A 19,169-nucleotide genomic window follows, 5' to 3' on the forward strand; every position below is an offset into this window, starting at 1 on the left:
AAACACATGCTTTCACATAACGGAATTCAAGGATTAGCATTACCAGTTGTATTCAAGACTGACTTTCGATCTTTGCTTTAAGAATGAACCAGAGTGACAAACTGTTTTATTAGGTTCTTCTTTTGCAAGCTCAGTGGAGATTTGTCAGAATCTGAAGTTGATGGAACTCACCGGCAATATCGATACTTTAGGGAAGTTGTGAAGTGTCTCCCATTCTCTTGTTAGATACTCCAGCGTCCCCACAAAAACAATGTGCTTCAGTTCATGATAATGGAAATTGCTGGCTCGCAAAGGCATCACTAAGTTGCGCAAACCAACCAAAGCAGAGTTCATATCCCCAAATATACATACGACCACATGCCCGCTTAAAACCGTCATGGCAGCTTCACTCCGGGTCTAGGGAACAGAGATCTTTATTAATGACAAATATAAAGCTCATCCAGGTATGTAAAAAGTAACCACAGGTTAAATGACAGATATTCACAACAGACTTGGACTTTGTCCCATGCAAATCTACAACACTTGTAGCTTTACCTGTTAACTGCATCTTACTTTTGTAGAAATAATGGGTATAATCAAAAGTAGCTGCCCTACTTTTTACTTTCTGTTTTCCCCATTCTGTCCACATGCTTCTAAGACCTTTAATTAAGTTAACAATGAAACACTATTTTAAACTGATGGGATGGTGAGTAACTTGAGGACGTTTATGGACAGCACGGTGGCTCAGTGGTTAGCACTGCTGCCTCACAGTGCCAGGTACCAGGGTTCAATTCCTGCCTTGGGTGACTGTCTGTGTGGAGTTTGCACATTCTCCCCATGACTGCATGGGTTTCCTCCGGGTGCTCCGGTTTCCTCCCACAATCTAAACATGTGCAGTTTAGGTGAATTGGCCATGCTAAATTGTCGATAGTGTTCAGGGATGTGTAGGTCAGGTGCATGAGTCAGGGGAAATGTATAGTAATAGAGTAGGGGATTGGGTCTGGGTGGGTTACCCTTCGGAGGGTCAGTGAGGACGTTTCCACACTGTAGGGATTCTATGATTTGAAGCAATTAGCAAAAGAACAAGAGGAAGGATGGGGATAATTTTTCTTCCAAGTCATGAAATATTGGAACACATGGCCTGAAAGTGGAGTGGAAGCATATTAAATACTAATTCACGATAGGGAATACTTAAAAGATGAAAAATATGGCTGTGGAGAACAAGCAGGTAAGTGGAACATTTGGATAGTTCTTTCAAAGAATCATCACAAGCATGTTGGGTCAAATGGTCTCCTTCAGTGCTGTAAAATTTTGTAAGCAACAGCCTTTTGCGTAGGTGCCAAGAGGGAGAAATTGATTTGTGTTAAGGAAGTCAGTCATACCTACTGTAAAACAGGACAACAGAATGATGGGTGCAACAAAATCCAGGCATCCTCAATCCTTAACCCCTGTTATCCTGATTATTTTGATTTTCACACTGCTAAGTGTCCTTGCTGCCATTTAGCATTTGCAAAACCAATTGGCTATAAATTTTCAAAGATAAGTGTTATGAAATTGTAGAACTGCATGGAGCTTTACTGCTGTTAATTGCCAGTGCATTTTGAACAGACAGAAATTCTAAATTGAGATAGAAGCAGCAACAGAGCTATCACAGAGTAAGTCGAAGCATACAAACTCAATCTTGCCAAGTCCATTATACCAGAATTTGTCCTAATGAAAATACATCTTTTGATTAATCATCACTTTTATCTTTCTGAAGAATAAGGTTTAATTGTCCAGGGGGAATACTAAAAATGGGTCCAAGACATGAGCTGATCTAATTGGACAGTGTTGTGGAAATGAGGCGCAAACGAGAAAGGCTGAGTTCAAGATCAACCATTTAAGGAACAGGAGTTTTAAAGAAGTGTTATTAAAAAAAAATGTTTCCTGCCTAGTCTGGTTTAATTACTGGATTTAAGGAGCAGATCAGAGACTTCTCCCTCACCAGGTCTTATGTTCATCACAGGCAGTAAGGATCAGGATGAGGAAGAATGTCTTCATGTAGAGGGTTATGAATCTGGAATTCTCAACTTCAACTAATATTGAGATGCTGAGCACATTTTTAACATCACCCCCACAACATCTCTGATGGAATCCCTTAGATATCCCAAGGACTCCATGGAGATTTCCTAAGAAGCCTGAATTTCAGATGCACAATTCCCTTGCTCTTGCAGACTCTCCGAAAAAGTTTCCATCACTGGGTTAGAAGTGGGCTTCGGAGGATTCCAAAATACTGACCTGGATAGTTAGCCATGCAATGCCATACAGGAAAAGACTTAGTCAAATTCCGAGATAACTACAGAATTGATATACAGCCCCTCACTCCCCCAGTCACTGATGCTGACAACCACCTCTACTGACCCCTGACAATTCTCCAATCACCTCTTCTGAACTTTTGACTATGCTGCTAAACCCCAACTCTCCCCAGACCCGACCTGACTTTGCCACAGAACTAATGCAGCCCGACCCGACAATCCCTTAATCTAAGCTGACCTGACCCCACCCAACAGACACCAACCTGACTCCCCTTTCCAAGGCCTAGCCCCACTCCCCCGAAACTATCCAAATTGACTGATGACTTGACAGACTCCTGTAACATACTTACCCACCTGCAACCCATATAGTTCACACACTTGCCACTCTATTCCCTGAATCACAATGTTAGCCCTCCCCACCTCCCCTTACCCTCTTGTCACCATAGCTCTTTGTGGAACCTTTGGTGTATTGAAACTCTTTACAAACTGGAATGCTGCAGCTAATGCCATGAAAAGGTGGCACGGCTTCTGCTCACATTCTCTGTGCTGCTCTGTCCAACATTTGCTGCACTGAGTCACTTCTGAAAGATCCTCCATTGGAAGATCACTCAGAGGAAGATAAATGTGTGATTCTTGGCTGATCAGGGTCATAAATAAGATTTCTGATCATTGTCAGAAGATGTGAAGAAATGTAAAGGCAATTTATCTAAATGGAGAGAAACTTCAGTGTAATTCAATGCAGAGGGATCTGGGCGTCCTCGTGCATTAATCATGGAAAACTAGCACGCAGGCACAGCAGCTAATAAGGAAAGCAAATGGAATGTTGATATAGTATTATTTTAAAAATTAAATATATAAAAGGTAGGGAAGTATTACTGCAACTATACAAAGTATTCCACCTGGAATACTGCATATAATGATTGTAACCTTACTTGAGGAGGAATGTGGTTGTATTGGAGGCAGTTCAGAAGAGGTTCACTTTATTGATTTCAGAGATATGGGGTTTGTCTAATGAAGAGAAATTGGGCAGTTTAGGCCTATACTCTGTGGAGTTTAGAAGAAGGAGAGAGATCTAATTGAGGCATATAAGAGGTGAAAGGGGATTGACCAAGATGTAGAAAGGATGTTTCCTTATGGGGCAATCTAGAGCAAGGCATCATAGTTTTAGGATAAGGGATGGTAGATTTAAAACAGAGATGATCAGAAATTACTTCTCTCTAATGGTCATGAATTTGTGGAATTTATTATCCCAGAGTGTGGTGGATGCTGGGACACCGAGTAAATTTAAAGAGGAGATAGGCAGATTTTTAATAAATTATGGGTTGAAGGATTATGGAGAGCAGGCAGCAAAGTGGAGTTGAGGCCAAAATGAGATCATGTGAAAGTGAGGACTGCAGATGTTGGAGATCAAGTCAAATGGCAATGGGAAAGCACAGCCGGGTCAGGCAGCATGCAAGGAGCAGGAGAGTTTACATTTCGAGCATAAGCTCTTCATCAGGAATGTGATGAAGAGCTTATGCTTGAAATGTCAACTTTTCTGCTCATCGGATGCTGCCTGACCGGCTGTGCTTTTCCAGCACCAGACTTTTTGACGCCAAAATGAAATCAGCCATGATTGCATCAAATGGAAGAGCAGTCTTGAGGAGCCGAATGACCTACTTCTGTTCCTAGTTCTTCCATTCTTATGTGGACCCATGGTTTAATTTAGATATAAATTAGACCTACAAAATATCTGCTAAAATATAACTTCATTTAGCAAAACCATTATTTATCCTCTGCGTTCAGCAGCATTAGCGAATAATTGTTTCTGTAACATATTAATAAAGTGACCTGCTACAAGCCCTTGTAGTGCAGTGGCAATGTCCCTACCTCTGAGCTGGGTTCAAGTCCCACCTACACCAGAAGTGTGCAATGACATCTCTGAACAACAGAAAGTTTAGAAAATACATCCCCAGAGATGTGTCAGAATATATCTGAACGGGGTGATTTGAAATATCTAAAATGATCTGCTCCAACTATTCACTTGTTTTCCCATTACATCTTACAATGTGACAAAGAAAACAATGCCAACACTAAGGCGATAAGACAATAATGCAATCACATCTCTGAATAGCTTAGAAAATATCTACCTCTTGCCTCGGTCAGATAAGCTGATCTGAATTTAGGGAGAACAGGGTAAAATATAAATTTAGTACTGCAACTCTGGATCGAGGGGTGAAAAGTTTCAGGTAAATGGCTTTACGTTGCCATTGAAAGAGCAGGGCAAAGAATGTCACAGGAGTACATTAACCATTTCTCCATTGGCCATACTGACAGCCCAGAAAAGGCCCTGGTGTTTTTAGTGAAACAAATACAGACATGGAGATGGCATGAGGCCATGATGAGATTTGTAACAGTCATCATGATCGAACAGCCTAAATTATCCAAGTTCATTATCATTATCCAAGTTCAGTGACATTACCACCTACATCAATTATTGCAACTGCAGTGTAATCCACTGACTGCAGCATAGCAAAAAACAACTGCCTTTGGAAAAGGAGAAATAAGGACAGAAAAGGAGAAATAAAAACAAGCATTTTGAATGACAAGTAATTGTGATATGAAAAGATTGTAAATAAATACAAATAAAAGACCAGAATTGCAACCCAATTCAATACAGAGCCTTAATTTCTTCCTTACTTTGTCTGATTTGGCAAAGTATCATCAGAAAATCATTTTAAAGACAATTTGTGATACATTACACATTGTGCAGTGAATAAAAGATCAGTGCTCAAAGGGGCAGCAGAAATCCAATAAGGTGATTAATGGCTGGGTGTCAACAATACCATAGCAGTGAACAGTTCACTACCATTGTTTGGCTCATGGCATCAATGCCATTCTGCTTACATAAAAATATTTTCAGGCAGAATTACCTTCTCTGATATTAACATCAACTGTATTGGTGGGTATGTCCTCCTGACATTAACACTTTACTGCTGGAATTTTGAGTATTTGAAACCATTTGCCCTTTCAAAACTATTATTCATTTGTTCAGGGCATTTTCTGTTGTGGAACTCACCAAGTGGGTCACAAGTACAAATCTCTGGCCTGAGCTGAGTCAGCTGATCTCAGCCATGTTTGAAGTAAAGAGAAAATCCCCTCTTTGCATTTAGGATACAGAAGAGTAAGTTCAACCAGTGACATCCATTGCTGGAGAACACCTCCATGCGGACATGAAGTGAGAACAGCCATGAATGGTCCTCCTGAGTTCAGAATATGCTGCTAACCCTTGCTAACAAAGAGGCATTTTGGGGGAGGTGTGAATGGGCTCAACAGCCATCACACTGTGCCACAGTAGAAGTCAGAGGATTCAGAGAGGAAGAAATCAATTTAAAAATGAAAGTTCCACACGTATAAAAGCACAATGGGCAGCATGGTGACTCAGTGGTTAGCACTGCTGCCTCACAGGGCCAGGGACCTGGGTTCGATTCCACCCTTGGGTGTTTGTCTGCGTGGAGTTTGCACATTCTCCCCGTGTCTGCGTGGGTTTCCTCCTGGTGCTCCGGTTTCCTGCTTCAATCCAAAGGTGTGGAGATTAGGCGAATTAGCCATGTTAAATTTCCCGTAGTGTTCAGTGATGTGTAGGGGAATGAATGAATCTGGGTGGGGCACTCTTCGGAGAGTCGGTGTGGACTTGTTGGGCCAAATGGCCTGTTTCCATACTATAGGGATTCTATGAAAAGAAATTAACAATGTAACCTGCTGGGGATTTCTAAATTGTTTCAGTTGTGTTTTACCAACTGGATCTCAGCTATGCTAATTCCAAATGGCCCTGACTGACTGGCAACCTCCAGTGGCAGCCTGCCCTAGTGGAATACTCAGGGATCACTGTCCTCAACACAGCTGAATTTTCCCAACAACTGTGTGTGCAAATTCCACACCACCAGTGCTAATGTGGATGTTGTCTAAGATGCACAGAAGGTAATTGGCTAAGAGTATGTTCATTATAGTGTTCCAAAGGGACTGGAGTATTAAAAAAATGTGCTTCTTGCAAAAACTTTACAAGGCACTTGTTAGACCATACCTAGAAAACCGTGAACAGATTTGCCCCTCTTATGTCAGGAAGAATATATTAGTATTGGAGCAGTTCAGAGAAGGGTCACCAGGTTATCCTAGGTATTGGAACTTAGAAGTATGAAATGTTTAAAGATGATAAAAATCCTTGACAGAGTAGTGGAGATGTTGCTTCCTCTTGTGGGACAGTCAAGGATCAGAGGGGGGTCACTTTATTAATATGTTACAGTAAGGGGGTTCTCATTTAAAACGGAAATGAGGATGAATATCTTCTCTCAGAGTGTAGTGAATCTGTGAAATTCCTATCTGCAGAGGGTTGTAGAGGTTGGGTTAATAAGTATATCCAAGGCTGGGGTAGATAAATTTTTAAATGAGTAACAGGATCAAGAGTTATGAAAAAAAGAAGGAAATGAAGTTGAGGATAATCAGATCATCCATGATCTTGTCAAATGGCAGAGCAGACTTGATGTGTTGAATGGCCTTCTTCTGCCCCCTACACCTTATAGTCTTGTGGGAAGTGTCCGTGGTGATGTTGTTACCCAAATGAACTTTCTGGGGCTTTGATGTGCTGAATCATTGGAACAGAGAGGAGAAGAATGAGTCAAACTGCTTCTGTGGCATTCCTGTATCAATATGATTTCAGAGATTTCAAAGTTACTTTTATGCTTAACAAGTTTCTTTAACAAATTCGCCCCCTAGCATACCTGAGTGGGTTTGTTTAATCTTGGTTAGCCATGTGAAGTGGCACCTGTCTCAGTAAACAATAATTAAAACATTGGCAATAAAGTGGAGATAGACAGTGCCTTCTCTAGGCTTTTTCCTATTCAGGAAATCATTTCACTATTCCAAAACAGGGAGGAAGCTATAGGGAGCACTCAGAACAGAGGAGTAATGGAACAGAATGATAACATAACTGCAAGAATTCATTACTTACAGATGAGAACACATCAGTGTTATAAAGTGTGTATGGCTGACCATGAGACAGAATAAATATCTCCACTTGTGAGGCCACTCAGTGCTCACTTGTGATTTCACCATTCGTGAGGATTCATTGAGACAGGTGCCACTTCACATGGCTAACCAAGATTAAACAAACCCACTCAGGTATGCTAGGGGGCGAAAGCATGGAACCAGTGTGACTGCAAATCCTGGTGCGTTGGGTACCTTACAACCCTGTGACTATTGCTGTTTCTCTGGATCAGGCCTGCCTGTCAAACAGGCTCTGAAGCTGGTCTCTGTGAAGAAATCAAATCTCCAGCAGAGACTGAGCAGGTTAGCATGTATTTCAAAGCAGGACTGCCACATTTCTGCAAATCAGCACAGTGATTTTACAAATGAGAAGTGGCATTTATGTAATCAATGAATGCAGCATCAGTTTGAGGACTGGCTGCTGATAGGCAACCAGGCATTTAAATGCAAAAATACCCACCTTTGATTGTTGATCTGATTGCAATTAAATAGCAAATTTACAGTTCTAATTGTAGTTATATGGGTGAAATATTTTAGGAGCTGTCTAACTAGCTGAACCCTATTAATATTGGAATGAATGACCCATAGCCAATGCATATTATTTCAGTGTCTCAAACTGAGTGTGGTCAACTTCATTCAAAAAACATGGACTGGTTCCTGCTGAAGCAGAGTCTGATTTGTCATACTGCTAAGTCAGTCAAAATCAGCAAACAATGGTTTGATCAGAAGACAGTGGATCTTAATGAGGTTCAGAGCTGCTGATGGCAGTTTGTAAAATAACATGTCACTTTTACTCTTACAAGATACTGAAAAGCACAGCATATATGCTTGTCAGATTCCACTAAATGAAATGTCGATTACAAGTAATTGGAGAGTCATGTCACCTTGCACTATCCAAGGTCACAGCCCACTTGTGATACCCACCAGAATGACCTTCTCCATTTCTTTAGCTGGACACCAGTGAAACATCCCAGTGGAATCATATTTCTTCACACTGGCGTCCATTTCCTCTATCTGATCATTTCCTGGAATTGACAAGGGGTCATGCCTGCAGAGACAAGAGAATCAAGACAAGAGTTGTCCGTCAGCCTGACACCTCACTCAATCTGCTTTGACCAGTTGACAAGTTACTGCTGGCCAGGAACGCACTTGCTTGAATGCGTGTCACTTCATTTACAAGCAATCCCATTACTGCTGTACTTACTCCAGCCACCAACCCACCCCCACCTTCCTTGCACTCCCTCCAAAAAAATGATCAAAAGGCAGACATTAACTGCTGCAATGAGGTGAAATAGATAGAGACAGAGCCTCATGCTGGCTGAGTGGCATGAAGATGAAAAGCCAATTACAGGCTTTTACCGCATACAACTTCCGATGCTGTTCTCTGTGCAATAAAAGCTTTAACAGGGTACACTTGATATATTTTAGCAATTTTACCCCCATCATATTTTGCTTTTTTGAAAACTGGAAGCCATTAAAGTTTCAGAGGATGTCAGCTCGGAGCAGATTGATTAATTTACATCTACATTGCGAGCAGATGATTTTTCTTCTGAAGAACACTGAGTATAAAAGTGGTCTTCAGCAGCTGCCACCTGACCATCAAAGCCTGCACTTCTAACATTTCACTGCATTCTGCACATCCATCATTCGCCACCAGCTGTCATCCCAAGTCTCTATCTTGAACAGTCAGCAATAGAGCTTTAAAAACTCCTTTTCATCCCGACCGAGCTGAAACTCTATCAGAATCCCCATTACTTCAAATTCCATCACTTACAGGGTAATTACACCTGCTGCAAATCTTTACTTCAACCTGCATAAGATGCATTTAAGAAATGTTTCCAAAATTTTCAATGCACACAGCAACCTTGCTCAGACACTAAAAAATCTGAATAAATTCTGAGAAATAAATCATTATTTTTGGGGAACATCAATTATTTGCTAAGTTTTGTAAATATCAGAATTCCAGTGCAATAATGATCAGTAAATGATGGAATACGTATTTAGCTGTGTGAAAGAAGCCGCTAACAACTCAGTCTCTTCAAGAAAATGAAAGATTCATTGGACACAAAAGAACTGGCTGTTTAACCCTTTCACCTGGAAAGTCTCACACTGAGTGCCGCTTCCCGACCCTGAAATCGTTGCTTGTAATGTACTGTTTGTACTGCAGGCCCCCTCATGTAGTGCGGTGCTGAGTGCTGATAACTCCCCTATGTAAAATGATGCTTCAAATAACCCAGTCTGAGGTGGGCACTGCAGACATTTGAGAACATTTAATACACAGAATTAATTAGACAGCAGGTGAAAGCACCTTTCCAGAGGCATGTGGGTGACACTAAACTCAGAACCTCAATGGGTTAAAAACTGAAGGGAAGAGTGAAGTTGCTCAACAAGGATTTAAATTGACTTTCTTTGAATGCATTTAGACAGCATTTTACAAATTCTTTTTATATTTAATTTTTGTATTTTTTTCAACCTATTTTGATCAGTACACCTTATTAAAAATTGTCACCTATTGATAAATATGTCACTGGAAGTGGTGTCCTGTAACAAGTCAAAGATGTGCTGCCAAATTTGCAACTAGCAAGAACCCATTTGGAACATCACGTCCAACCATGCAGTTCAGGGACGAGTAAAAATTGTGGGTAATGTACTATGCATGCACACTAACCAAACTGACTCTCGAGCAACAGCCAGAAGGAAAACCTTAATCTCATCCAGTAATGTTACTGGGGATAGATTTTCTGCAGATCCGACAAAATATTGCTTCTCGCTTGGCACTTCAGTCATGTCTGCTCGAAACCTCACATGTTTATTTAATTTCCCCCCTCGTTTTCTGCGTTCCACACTCTCAGTCCTTCACAATCATCATGACAAAACATTTGTCTATTAAAATGTTCGTCGCCTAGATGCATGCAGTCAGTGCAGGTGCTAATAACTGCAAAACCATTTAGCGATTTTACACCATGGCTGAATATTTCATGATGCTCTGTGTGTTTCACGATTTAGTCAATGGACCTCTGTCACTTCAATCTTTGCTGACTGTCTTGACTGGCGCAATAAAGCTCCACCAAGATAGCTATCTTTCACCAACTGTCACTCACTGCAGCCTGTCACTGGCAAACTCTTGTTGAACGCTGCTACTCACAGGGAATAACTACGACATTTGTTACACCGTAATGCTCTGTTCTGATGGATTTGAACAAATGCGTTGTGATTAATAGACCCTGCATTCAGTGACTACAATTAGAAGCAAGTATCCAATGACCCTCTGAAATCCAACAGAATGGTATTAATTTCATGTAAAGAATGTCAGACTGGCACTCGTTAGAACTTGTTATACTGAAGGCTCAAACAGTTTTGTGCTTGGTGTTCAAGCTGCGTTTAGCAATTCCAATGTGATGCTGACTAGACAGCACTAGCAGGGGATGACTATTCTTGCTCAGTCCCACTCCACCAGGCAATGAAAGCAGACTGCTCTTTGAAATTTCCCGTTCCCATCATGCAAACTGACAAAGGCATGCTTTTCAAAACCCACATCCAAACTGTTGATCATTACTTATTTACAAAGGCCTTGAGGCATGTGTGCCTGCAAAAACCATATATGATACGATACATACCAGCTTATTCACCCTTGTGCAATAAGCACCCCTTAGGCTGACTTAAACCAGTACTTAATATTGCCTATAAAACGTATCTTGTAATTTCAAAATATGTAATATTTAAGGTATAATATATCTGCAGGAAAAGGATTTCTGAAGGGTTAGGTGACTCTGCGTTCAGTAATTCTATGTTTTGCTAAGGGCTATGAGTTGAAAAAGCCGCACCAAGCATAGACGACCTGTCATTTCGCTACCCAAGGGCCACTAATATAAAGGAGTACCCTACAGCAGCAAAACTTCGGCACAGCTTTGAAGCATACATGAACAGCAGAACTTGCTCTCTCGAATTATTACTGCATACAGATCAAAAGAGCTGATGCATATTTTACATGGTAAACAGGGACCCTCTGCTCATCTGTGAAATGTCTGGAGTTTTTGTAAACCTGAAGCAATCCTTGTGTAATATTGTTTTATATGCTAAGTGGATGAAGCTGTTTACTTGTCTAACATTGCATGCACTTTAATCCTTGACACAAGAGCAGCACAGTATCCATCACAACCCTCCTTCTACCTTACCCCACCAATTATTAGCTTTTGTTTCCTACCTCTAAGTCAAAATCAATTAATGCCAAATTAATGTAAATAGACAAGATAAAAGGAATGTAAAAAATTTGGGTTCATTTTTCATTGCGACGCCACATCTCACATATGGCCTAAAGTACAGAAAACAGGACTCGAAGGGCTTTGCGCAAACAGTGAATAGCCTGAGGCAAAGTAACCGTATGAGCCTCTCTGATTGGTTACTGCTGTCATTAGTGCCATTGCTGTTTAAGAAGTACATGCGGACAGGTTGAGGTGACAGCTGAGACTTTAAAGGCTGCTTTTTCTCTAACAGCTTTTCCTACCCTCTTTCATGACAGAATTTTTTCAGCTCTATCATTAACTGCTGACAGGCTGACAGAATAAATACTTCAGCCTTTAAGCATTTCTCTCTTGCTCGCCCACTCCTCTCTCTCTCTCTCTCGCTCTCTCTCTCTCTTTAGACACAAGAGTTCTTTAAACTATCTTACCTCATCAGTTTGGGTGAACTGTTGGGTGAATTTCGCATACCTCCATTTCGCTGCTTCTTTTTGGGAGACAGGGCTGATGGGTTTTCATCTTGAACTGCAAACATATGGGAGATGGGAGATTAGGAGCCATTTTAAGTCTGATGTGAAATGAAAATGAAATATTTAAAAATGTATATTAAACAGAAAGTGACTCATTATGAAAGTTAAAGGTCCCCACTACAAGCAACTAACAAGACTCAAGAATAAAAGTATAGCTTGGAAAAAGCATTAATCAGGATGAGTTAGAAACCCTAAATATCACAACTGGGGTTATGAATTATTCAGTAATATTCAGACTATGGAGCTGTAAGTACAGTAAAACAGATAATTAAAGTAAAATTTAAAGTAATACACATAAAAACAAAAAGAAAAGGAAAGTTGAGAGTGGAAATAGTCTAAATTTGGGCGGTTAGGAATGCAAGGCATCACCTCACCTCTCCAAAAACACAAGTAAACCACATAATGAATAGATTCAATATATGTAATGCGCTGAAGTAATTTATTAAAAAATAAATCAAACCACTCGGGTTAGAGACGGTGTCATTCCAAGAGTGCAGTTTTCACAAATGGGCTCCTGTGTTCAATCAGCGTGACCAAAGGAACTACAAATGTACCACTTGCAGGACTGGGCAAAGCATGCAGACTGAGAGAAAATACTGCAAGGTATGTTCCTCTGCCTTTGCCTTTCAAACAACGGCTGTTAAAAAAGGTAGACAAAGTTTAACTGAAGTATTTAATCCATTATGGAAGCACCATTAATTCTGTTAGTCCACTTAAACAGTCTGTGAATGCTGTGAAAATGTTAAAACCCACACAACAGTGTACCTTTATCTATCTTGCCTGTCATTCTGTTCCAGGGGTTTTAAAGGCATTTAGGCAAATAGCATATTTTCAGTCACTCTAACATTATTTGATACCTTATTTAAATATTCATTGAATTCTGGAATTCAATTGGAGTCTTTGAAGCAGGTACAGTTAAAGTGTTGTTGTGCTCCCAACAAGCTGCAATTTTAGTTTTGTTCAGGTAAGAACTAATGTTTTATGGAAAAATGGGACTATGGTGTGAATTCAGTGATTCATGCACTATAACTAGAATTATCGACAGTCAATGGAAACCAGCTACTAATGAGGAATCTTATAGAATGACAGGTCAGTAAAGGGCGGTTGGATCGAAGGTATGGGAAAAGAAATGAAAAGGTAGGGCAAGGAGAAGAGGTCATTTCCAATGATTAGAGTCACAGAGCACAGGAAATCAGGTGTTGTGGGAAACCACAGCTAACACTACAGTTCTGGGGCTCCCCATTTCTGCCTTCCCATTTACTACATACCATTGACCCTTCACTGGATCACTGCATATTTTCAGCACGAGCACAAATAAAACCCATCATAGGAATACTCCCCTGACCTTCAATACTGAGGCCAATGACGGCAGCAACAACAAAAGAACATAATTTCCTCTAAAGATCACATTGGAATAAATTGAGATATTGCAAATGCTCCAATATTTTTGACACAATGAAAAAGGCTGCCAGAATCTGTGGGAGATCTCGATTTCACTGCGGCTGTCAGACTATGACGAATAGATCAACTAACATTCGACAACAATGTCTAGAACGCAATTAGCAAGAGATTAGATTCTAGTATAATATGCTTCTTAAAAATAAATCCTTGCCAAGTGTTCTGGAGGGCTCAGCAGTGACGACAGTGTTAGTTGGAAAGAAAATAATTCATGGGCTGTTAAATCAGGTTAGACTGAGATATTGGCTGGTTTGAAACGTTAAAGAGCAGGGTTTTGGCTCAGGAATTTTCAAACATTTTCTGGAACATGTTTAGTCAAACTTCAAACTGTTATTACTGGCAAGCGATAAGATGACACAGTCCCCCAGATAGTGATCCACAAAATCTGGAAAAGCACATTCTTTACTTTTAAAGTTGTAATATATTACTATGAAATCACATGGTATTTTCATTCCTCATTTGCAATGCAATTTTACTTCTTATTTGAATGTTCATTTCTTTAACATTAAATCAGCATAAACAGGTGGGTTCTGAAAAATCTAGGTAGGCTTCATCCACTTGTGTGAATCCATAAACAATGATGCATATAATAGTGAATGTATACCAAATGGAACAGTTACTGGATCTTCACTGTTATAGTGTACAGCTATGGATGATTTTGCATGACATATTGGAAAAAAGACATTGATAATGAATTTAGGAAGTCCATCCAAAGTCCATTCCAGATTTGTGAATTCTATTTTGATTGTGAGTTAAAATAATTTTGCTCCTTTCTAACTTAAGTAATTTCAACGTATTGTACTCGCTCTAAACAAATCGCAGTCTACCAACACATCAAAACACAGGCAGCTTTAAACTCTCGAACCCTGGAAATGGCTGTTTTTATTAAGCGTTCTTATTGTGTGTGTATGTGTACTCTTGCATTTGGAAGTTAATTGTATTATTTTGGATTCGTTTAAAGGCTGCTATGAAATGGAGCCTCAATTCAGATCAGACAATAAAAGGATCACTTCTGGGTGGACCGCACTCCTGTCACCACTTGCCAGATTTGCTGACTGTGTGTGTGTGTTTCTTTTAAGTACTGTTTGAAAAGGGAGGGAAAAAAGGCACCCCAAACTACGCTGTCATGCACAGCTGTCAACATTGGCTGCGGAATGTGACCAAGGGCACCTATGGAGGTCACTGAAAGCACAGTGGATGGACTGGTATCTGTATTTCATGAGCGAGCTTAGTGCCCCGTTTAACTTACACTGGACAACACTCCCCTGTTCCCTTGTTTTCAGCAGACATAGATGGCTGAGTGAAGGGTCGCTGAGCAAGTAAAGACCTCCTTTGTGGCTGTTAACAAGCAGCAAGGGTTCAGTCTCTTTGTAACAGGTGCAGAATTCAGCGAAACCATGTGACCTGGACAACAGTGGGCTTTAAATGGCTTTAATAAAATTGCTTTAGCTTCATTCTTTACTGACAAGTATGAAAGAGATGGCAAATTACAAACAAATTGCAACTAAGCATCTGCCTTGTCAGAAGTTATTTTTGGTAATATTTTACAACTTCATTTCCCTTATCCCAAGGAGAAAGTAATTACACAAAATTCACTGGCAAGTTTAGGCTGTCTATTGAAGCCAATAGGAAAGCAGAGTGTATCATCTCCAATGAGGAAACAGTCTAACCAGCTGTACAATGCAATAGTACTTGTAGTTCAACATCTGGGATGCTGGTAAGACAGTCAGAAACAATTTGCATGAGTACAGATTGCATAGGTAACAACACACTTGCAACATTAGGATTGTGTTTCAGGGTTTTAGTGCTTACAACTGAGTTGATAGCAACAACTTATAAGCTGCTCCTTACATAATCTTCTAACAACCTGAACAAGATGATGTATTCTAAGGACTTGAATGGTGTCAAACCAGAGACTATCCAAAGGGCAGATTTCTCCAATTATGTGATGATAATTAGCTATTAAATGCTTACATGGAAGTCCATTTGATTTAGTCCCTCCCCGCTTTCCCTACTTCCCTTTCACTTTTGACAAGTTGCATTGTCCATAATGGGCTTTGCTTGTACAAATTTAACTTGCTACATGGGTGATTACTGATGGTGGTTACTACTTTTGAAAAAAACACATAAAATTAATTATGGTGATTTGGTGGTGGGCAAGTTGCTCCGTTGTGTGTGATAACACTTCAGGGCAGAAGAAAGAGTTAAAAAGGAAATAGATGAATTTCCTCCTTCTCTCACTACTTTGATATTCTCCAATTGTTTGCAATTTTTTCAGTTTCAAGAGGATGGGTTCTTCATGGGTCTTATGAGTGGGTGATCTGGATGCCTATACTAAGGGACATCACAAAGCACCTGGACATTTCAGGACTTGTCTGTTTTATTTCTGTAAACCTGCTATATGTTTGGAAATTGCCTGGCCTCCATTTTCACCACTTGCAACATGGCACCGCTAAGGTAAGGAACACAGTATTTGGAAAAAGCCAAGATGCAGGCCTTTTTCCATCAGATGTGATAACAGTAACTGAAGACTAAAATGTGTTGTTGGTACCAGGAAATCAGACTCCTTTCTTCATTATTCATGAGTGCAAATGTTTCTCATTAACTTCAACTCCCATCACTGCATTCTTAATACTAAAGAACTAACATTCTTGTTACTGCAGAATAGGCAACAAAGCAGCACCAAAACTTTCCATTGCAAACGAACCTAATCACAATGCCTCTGGGTTGCAAAGCTTTATCCACTAGTTTGCTAGTTGGAATTACATTTAGCAACAGTATCCTACCAATAGTGGGCCCCCTTCTTAGAACATAAGATATAGAAGCAGAATTGGGCCATTCAGTCCTTCAAATCTGCTCTACCATTCGATCATGGCTGGTATGTTTCTCAACCCCTTTCTCCCGCCTTCTCCCCGTAACCCTTGGTCCCATTAGCCTTTAGCAGCAATGAGTCCCACAGATTCGCCACCCTCTAGCTGCAGAAATTAATCCTTATTTCAGTTCTAAAGGATCATCCCTTTATTCTGAGACTGGGACCTTGGGTCCTAGTCTCTCCTACTGTTGGAAACATCTCCATGTCCACTCTATCCAGTCCTCTCAGTATACCTTGAAAGTACTAACCAGTACCGAGTCGCATGCTGCTGCCTGTACTTTTTCTCATTACTACAAGGTCATATACTCATCACCACAGACTCAATTTCTATAAGACAGCAATGGAATGCAACGATCACAGTGGGGAAAACTCCATGGAAAATTTTACTACCTTCCTGCTCTCCTTTAATACTTGGCGTCACTGCATATGGATCAAACACGCAAGCTGAGATTTTAGTCACAAAGTGCTTTCTGAAGTCCCAAACCCCACTCCATCCCATCTCCCATTGCACACAAAAGGCTGATGGCATTGGAAATACTGAACAAAAGCATCTTTTGGAAAGAAAATGTGTCCATCCATCAAACAATTTTAGCTAAAATTAATAAATGCTGAACAACAATTACAGTACGGGTGATGCCAATTCATAAGGAGCTTTTCCAGCATTCTCTGGCAGTATAACAACAGGGCTTGAGTGGAAATAATGTGAGATTCATCCATGCTTCATTAGTGTGCACAGTAATTGTAATAAATATTGCTATGTGAACAATAGCAAATTATTTGGGTGAATGTAATACTTGGAGAAATTATTCGGAGATTGACAATAATACAAATAACTATTTATAGCAAGTATGTTTTGCCAAATTTAATGATGTGCAATCCTTGTGAATGACTTGCTAAAAATTATACTGCAATATTTATCATTTCCCAATGACTATGCAATTTTGATTCATAAAACGTTCAGTACTCAGGAAACCCCGATCAAATGGATCCAAGTCGAGTTTTGTACCAAGCATCTAAATGCCAGGAAGTGTAATATTTTCCATTGTTACTGAATAATTAATTGGGTTAATTCATTTCATCGAGTCATTATTATAAATCTTATTCAACTGATTATCAGGCATCAAAAAAATGATAGAATCACTTATTGTGCTCATTTCACTTTTAGTATAAGCCAATGGCACTTTTGAAAATATTGCTCTTCCACATTAATGAGGACAGTTCCTGAAATCTTTGGACAACAGCAGCAAAATATCCAAACTAGCTTAGAGCAATCCGTGGAGGTTGATTCTAACGTCAGCTGCTGCTTAGATTTAAACCCCCGCACCGATAACTCCTGGATTCATCTGCATGTTGTCAAACATATACAGCATTAGTTTGAGAATTCGCAGGGTGGCAGTTTCACTGAGGATCCAGAATGATCCAGACGGCTGCTGTCTATTTACGCACGGTGAGGCAAATGACGAGCTTGCCATGCATTTTTTTTTCTCAGCAATGCATTGACTGGTTAGCAATTGGAAAGATAACAAATCGGGAAATATTCATATTTTCATCAGCAACAATGTTTCTTCAGCCTTGTTATATATATTTCCCATTTTGCCCGATTTTTGAATTTAAAGGTCTTTGTCACATCACTGGCAAAGGGAAAGATGTAAAACATTGCTACAGAATGTCCCTCTGAATATGGTCAGCTACCGTCAGTCAAATGCTGGGCTATGTAGAAGCTGTAGATGAACAGCTACATTTCTACATATGGGATAGCTATAAAAAAATAGAACAGGCCACACCCTGATGTCCCATTCAAATCAGCCCACCATCTCTCAGTTATATAGCTTTTATCAAATTTTAGAGGGTTAGCAATTTTAACATGGAAGAATTTTAGGTTGGTATTAGAGGAACATATTGAAACCTTTATTACTCTATTTAGGATCAAATGACATAGAATTTGCTTGTAGTCACTTGTGGAGAATCAGTAGGAGGTGAGGAAATAAATACCCTATTTACTTTAATGCCAAAGAAGGTGTGTGTTTGTGTGTGTGTATGTGTATATAATATATAAATGCAGGGGTCTCTGTTACTTCATTCCTTAAGTAGTAGCACCACCTGCTGTTTATTACATTCATTTAATAGTCTGCATTGCCTGCCACACTCACCATCTATTGTGTTAATTTAATTTTAAAGGAAAGAAAAACAACTACAATGTATGATAATCATAGTTGCATTTGACACACTGAAGCAGTGCACAATGTTATTACTAAGGTCAAAAATTCCATGTGATCAGTTACAATTCTTTAAAAGCTTACTTCTATTCTAAGAAGTAGAATACATGGATTACTTTTAACAACTAATGACTAAAATATTTAACTATTTAATAACAGTTTTCTCCCAACGGCCATTTCTTCAGTACCTAACTAATGACTCATCCCTGAAACAGTGACATGAAATCTGAATGAAACTATCTAAATGATAGATAGTGTATATTAAAGACAGTATTTGAATCTGCTAAGTGGTATTCAATAGTGCTATTGTCTGTGCCACTGCACTTTTTAATTCAACTACCACATTGTTGTCCCCACACTACAATACTGGACAGTAAGAAACCACACTGAGCTTTTAATGTAGCAATAAAGAAGCACCTGCAATTAAAACAAAAAGCAGAAAGGAGTGAATAAAGACTGCAATCCAAACTTGGGTTCAGATAATGTTCACCGAAACATCTGAATGCTGTCCTCCTTGGTTTTAATGACACCATTAAAAGCGTTGGCCCCATCTGCAGGAT

The 19,169-nt window shown here is 39.8% G+C and overlaps 1 protein-coding gene across 36 annotated transcripts in view; it reads right to left on the reverse strand.

The window, feature by feature from the left end:
- Positions 1-19,169, reverse strand: part of kcnma1a (potassium large conductance calcium-activated channel, subfamily M, alpha member 1a) — an 847,042-nt gene that overhangs the window by 110,476 nt on the left and 717,397 nt on the right. For all 36 annotated transcript variants that reach the window (XM_043678944.1, XM_043678947.1, XM_043678946.1 and 33 more), the window contains 3 exons: positions 11,965-12,058; positions 8,220-8,343; positions 172-396 (listed from right to left, as the gene is read on the reverse strand). In XM_043678944.1, the coding sequence (XP_043534879.1) occupies positions 172-396; positions 8,220-8,343; positions 11,965-12,058 (443 nt within the window). The remainder of the gene's footprint in view (positions 1-171; positions 397-8,219; positions 8,344-11,964; positions 12,059-19,169) is intronic.

The sequence above is a fragment of the Chiloscyllium plagiosum genome, chromosome 38 (assembly GCF_004010195.1).
Source record: "Chiloscyllium plagiosum isolate BGI_BamShark_2017 chromosome 38, ASM401019v2, whole genome shotgun sequence".
Taxonomy (NCBI): Eukaryota; Metazoa; Chordata; class Chondrichthyes; order Orectolobiformes; family Hemiscylliidae; genus Chiloscyllium; species Chiloscyllium plagiosum.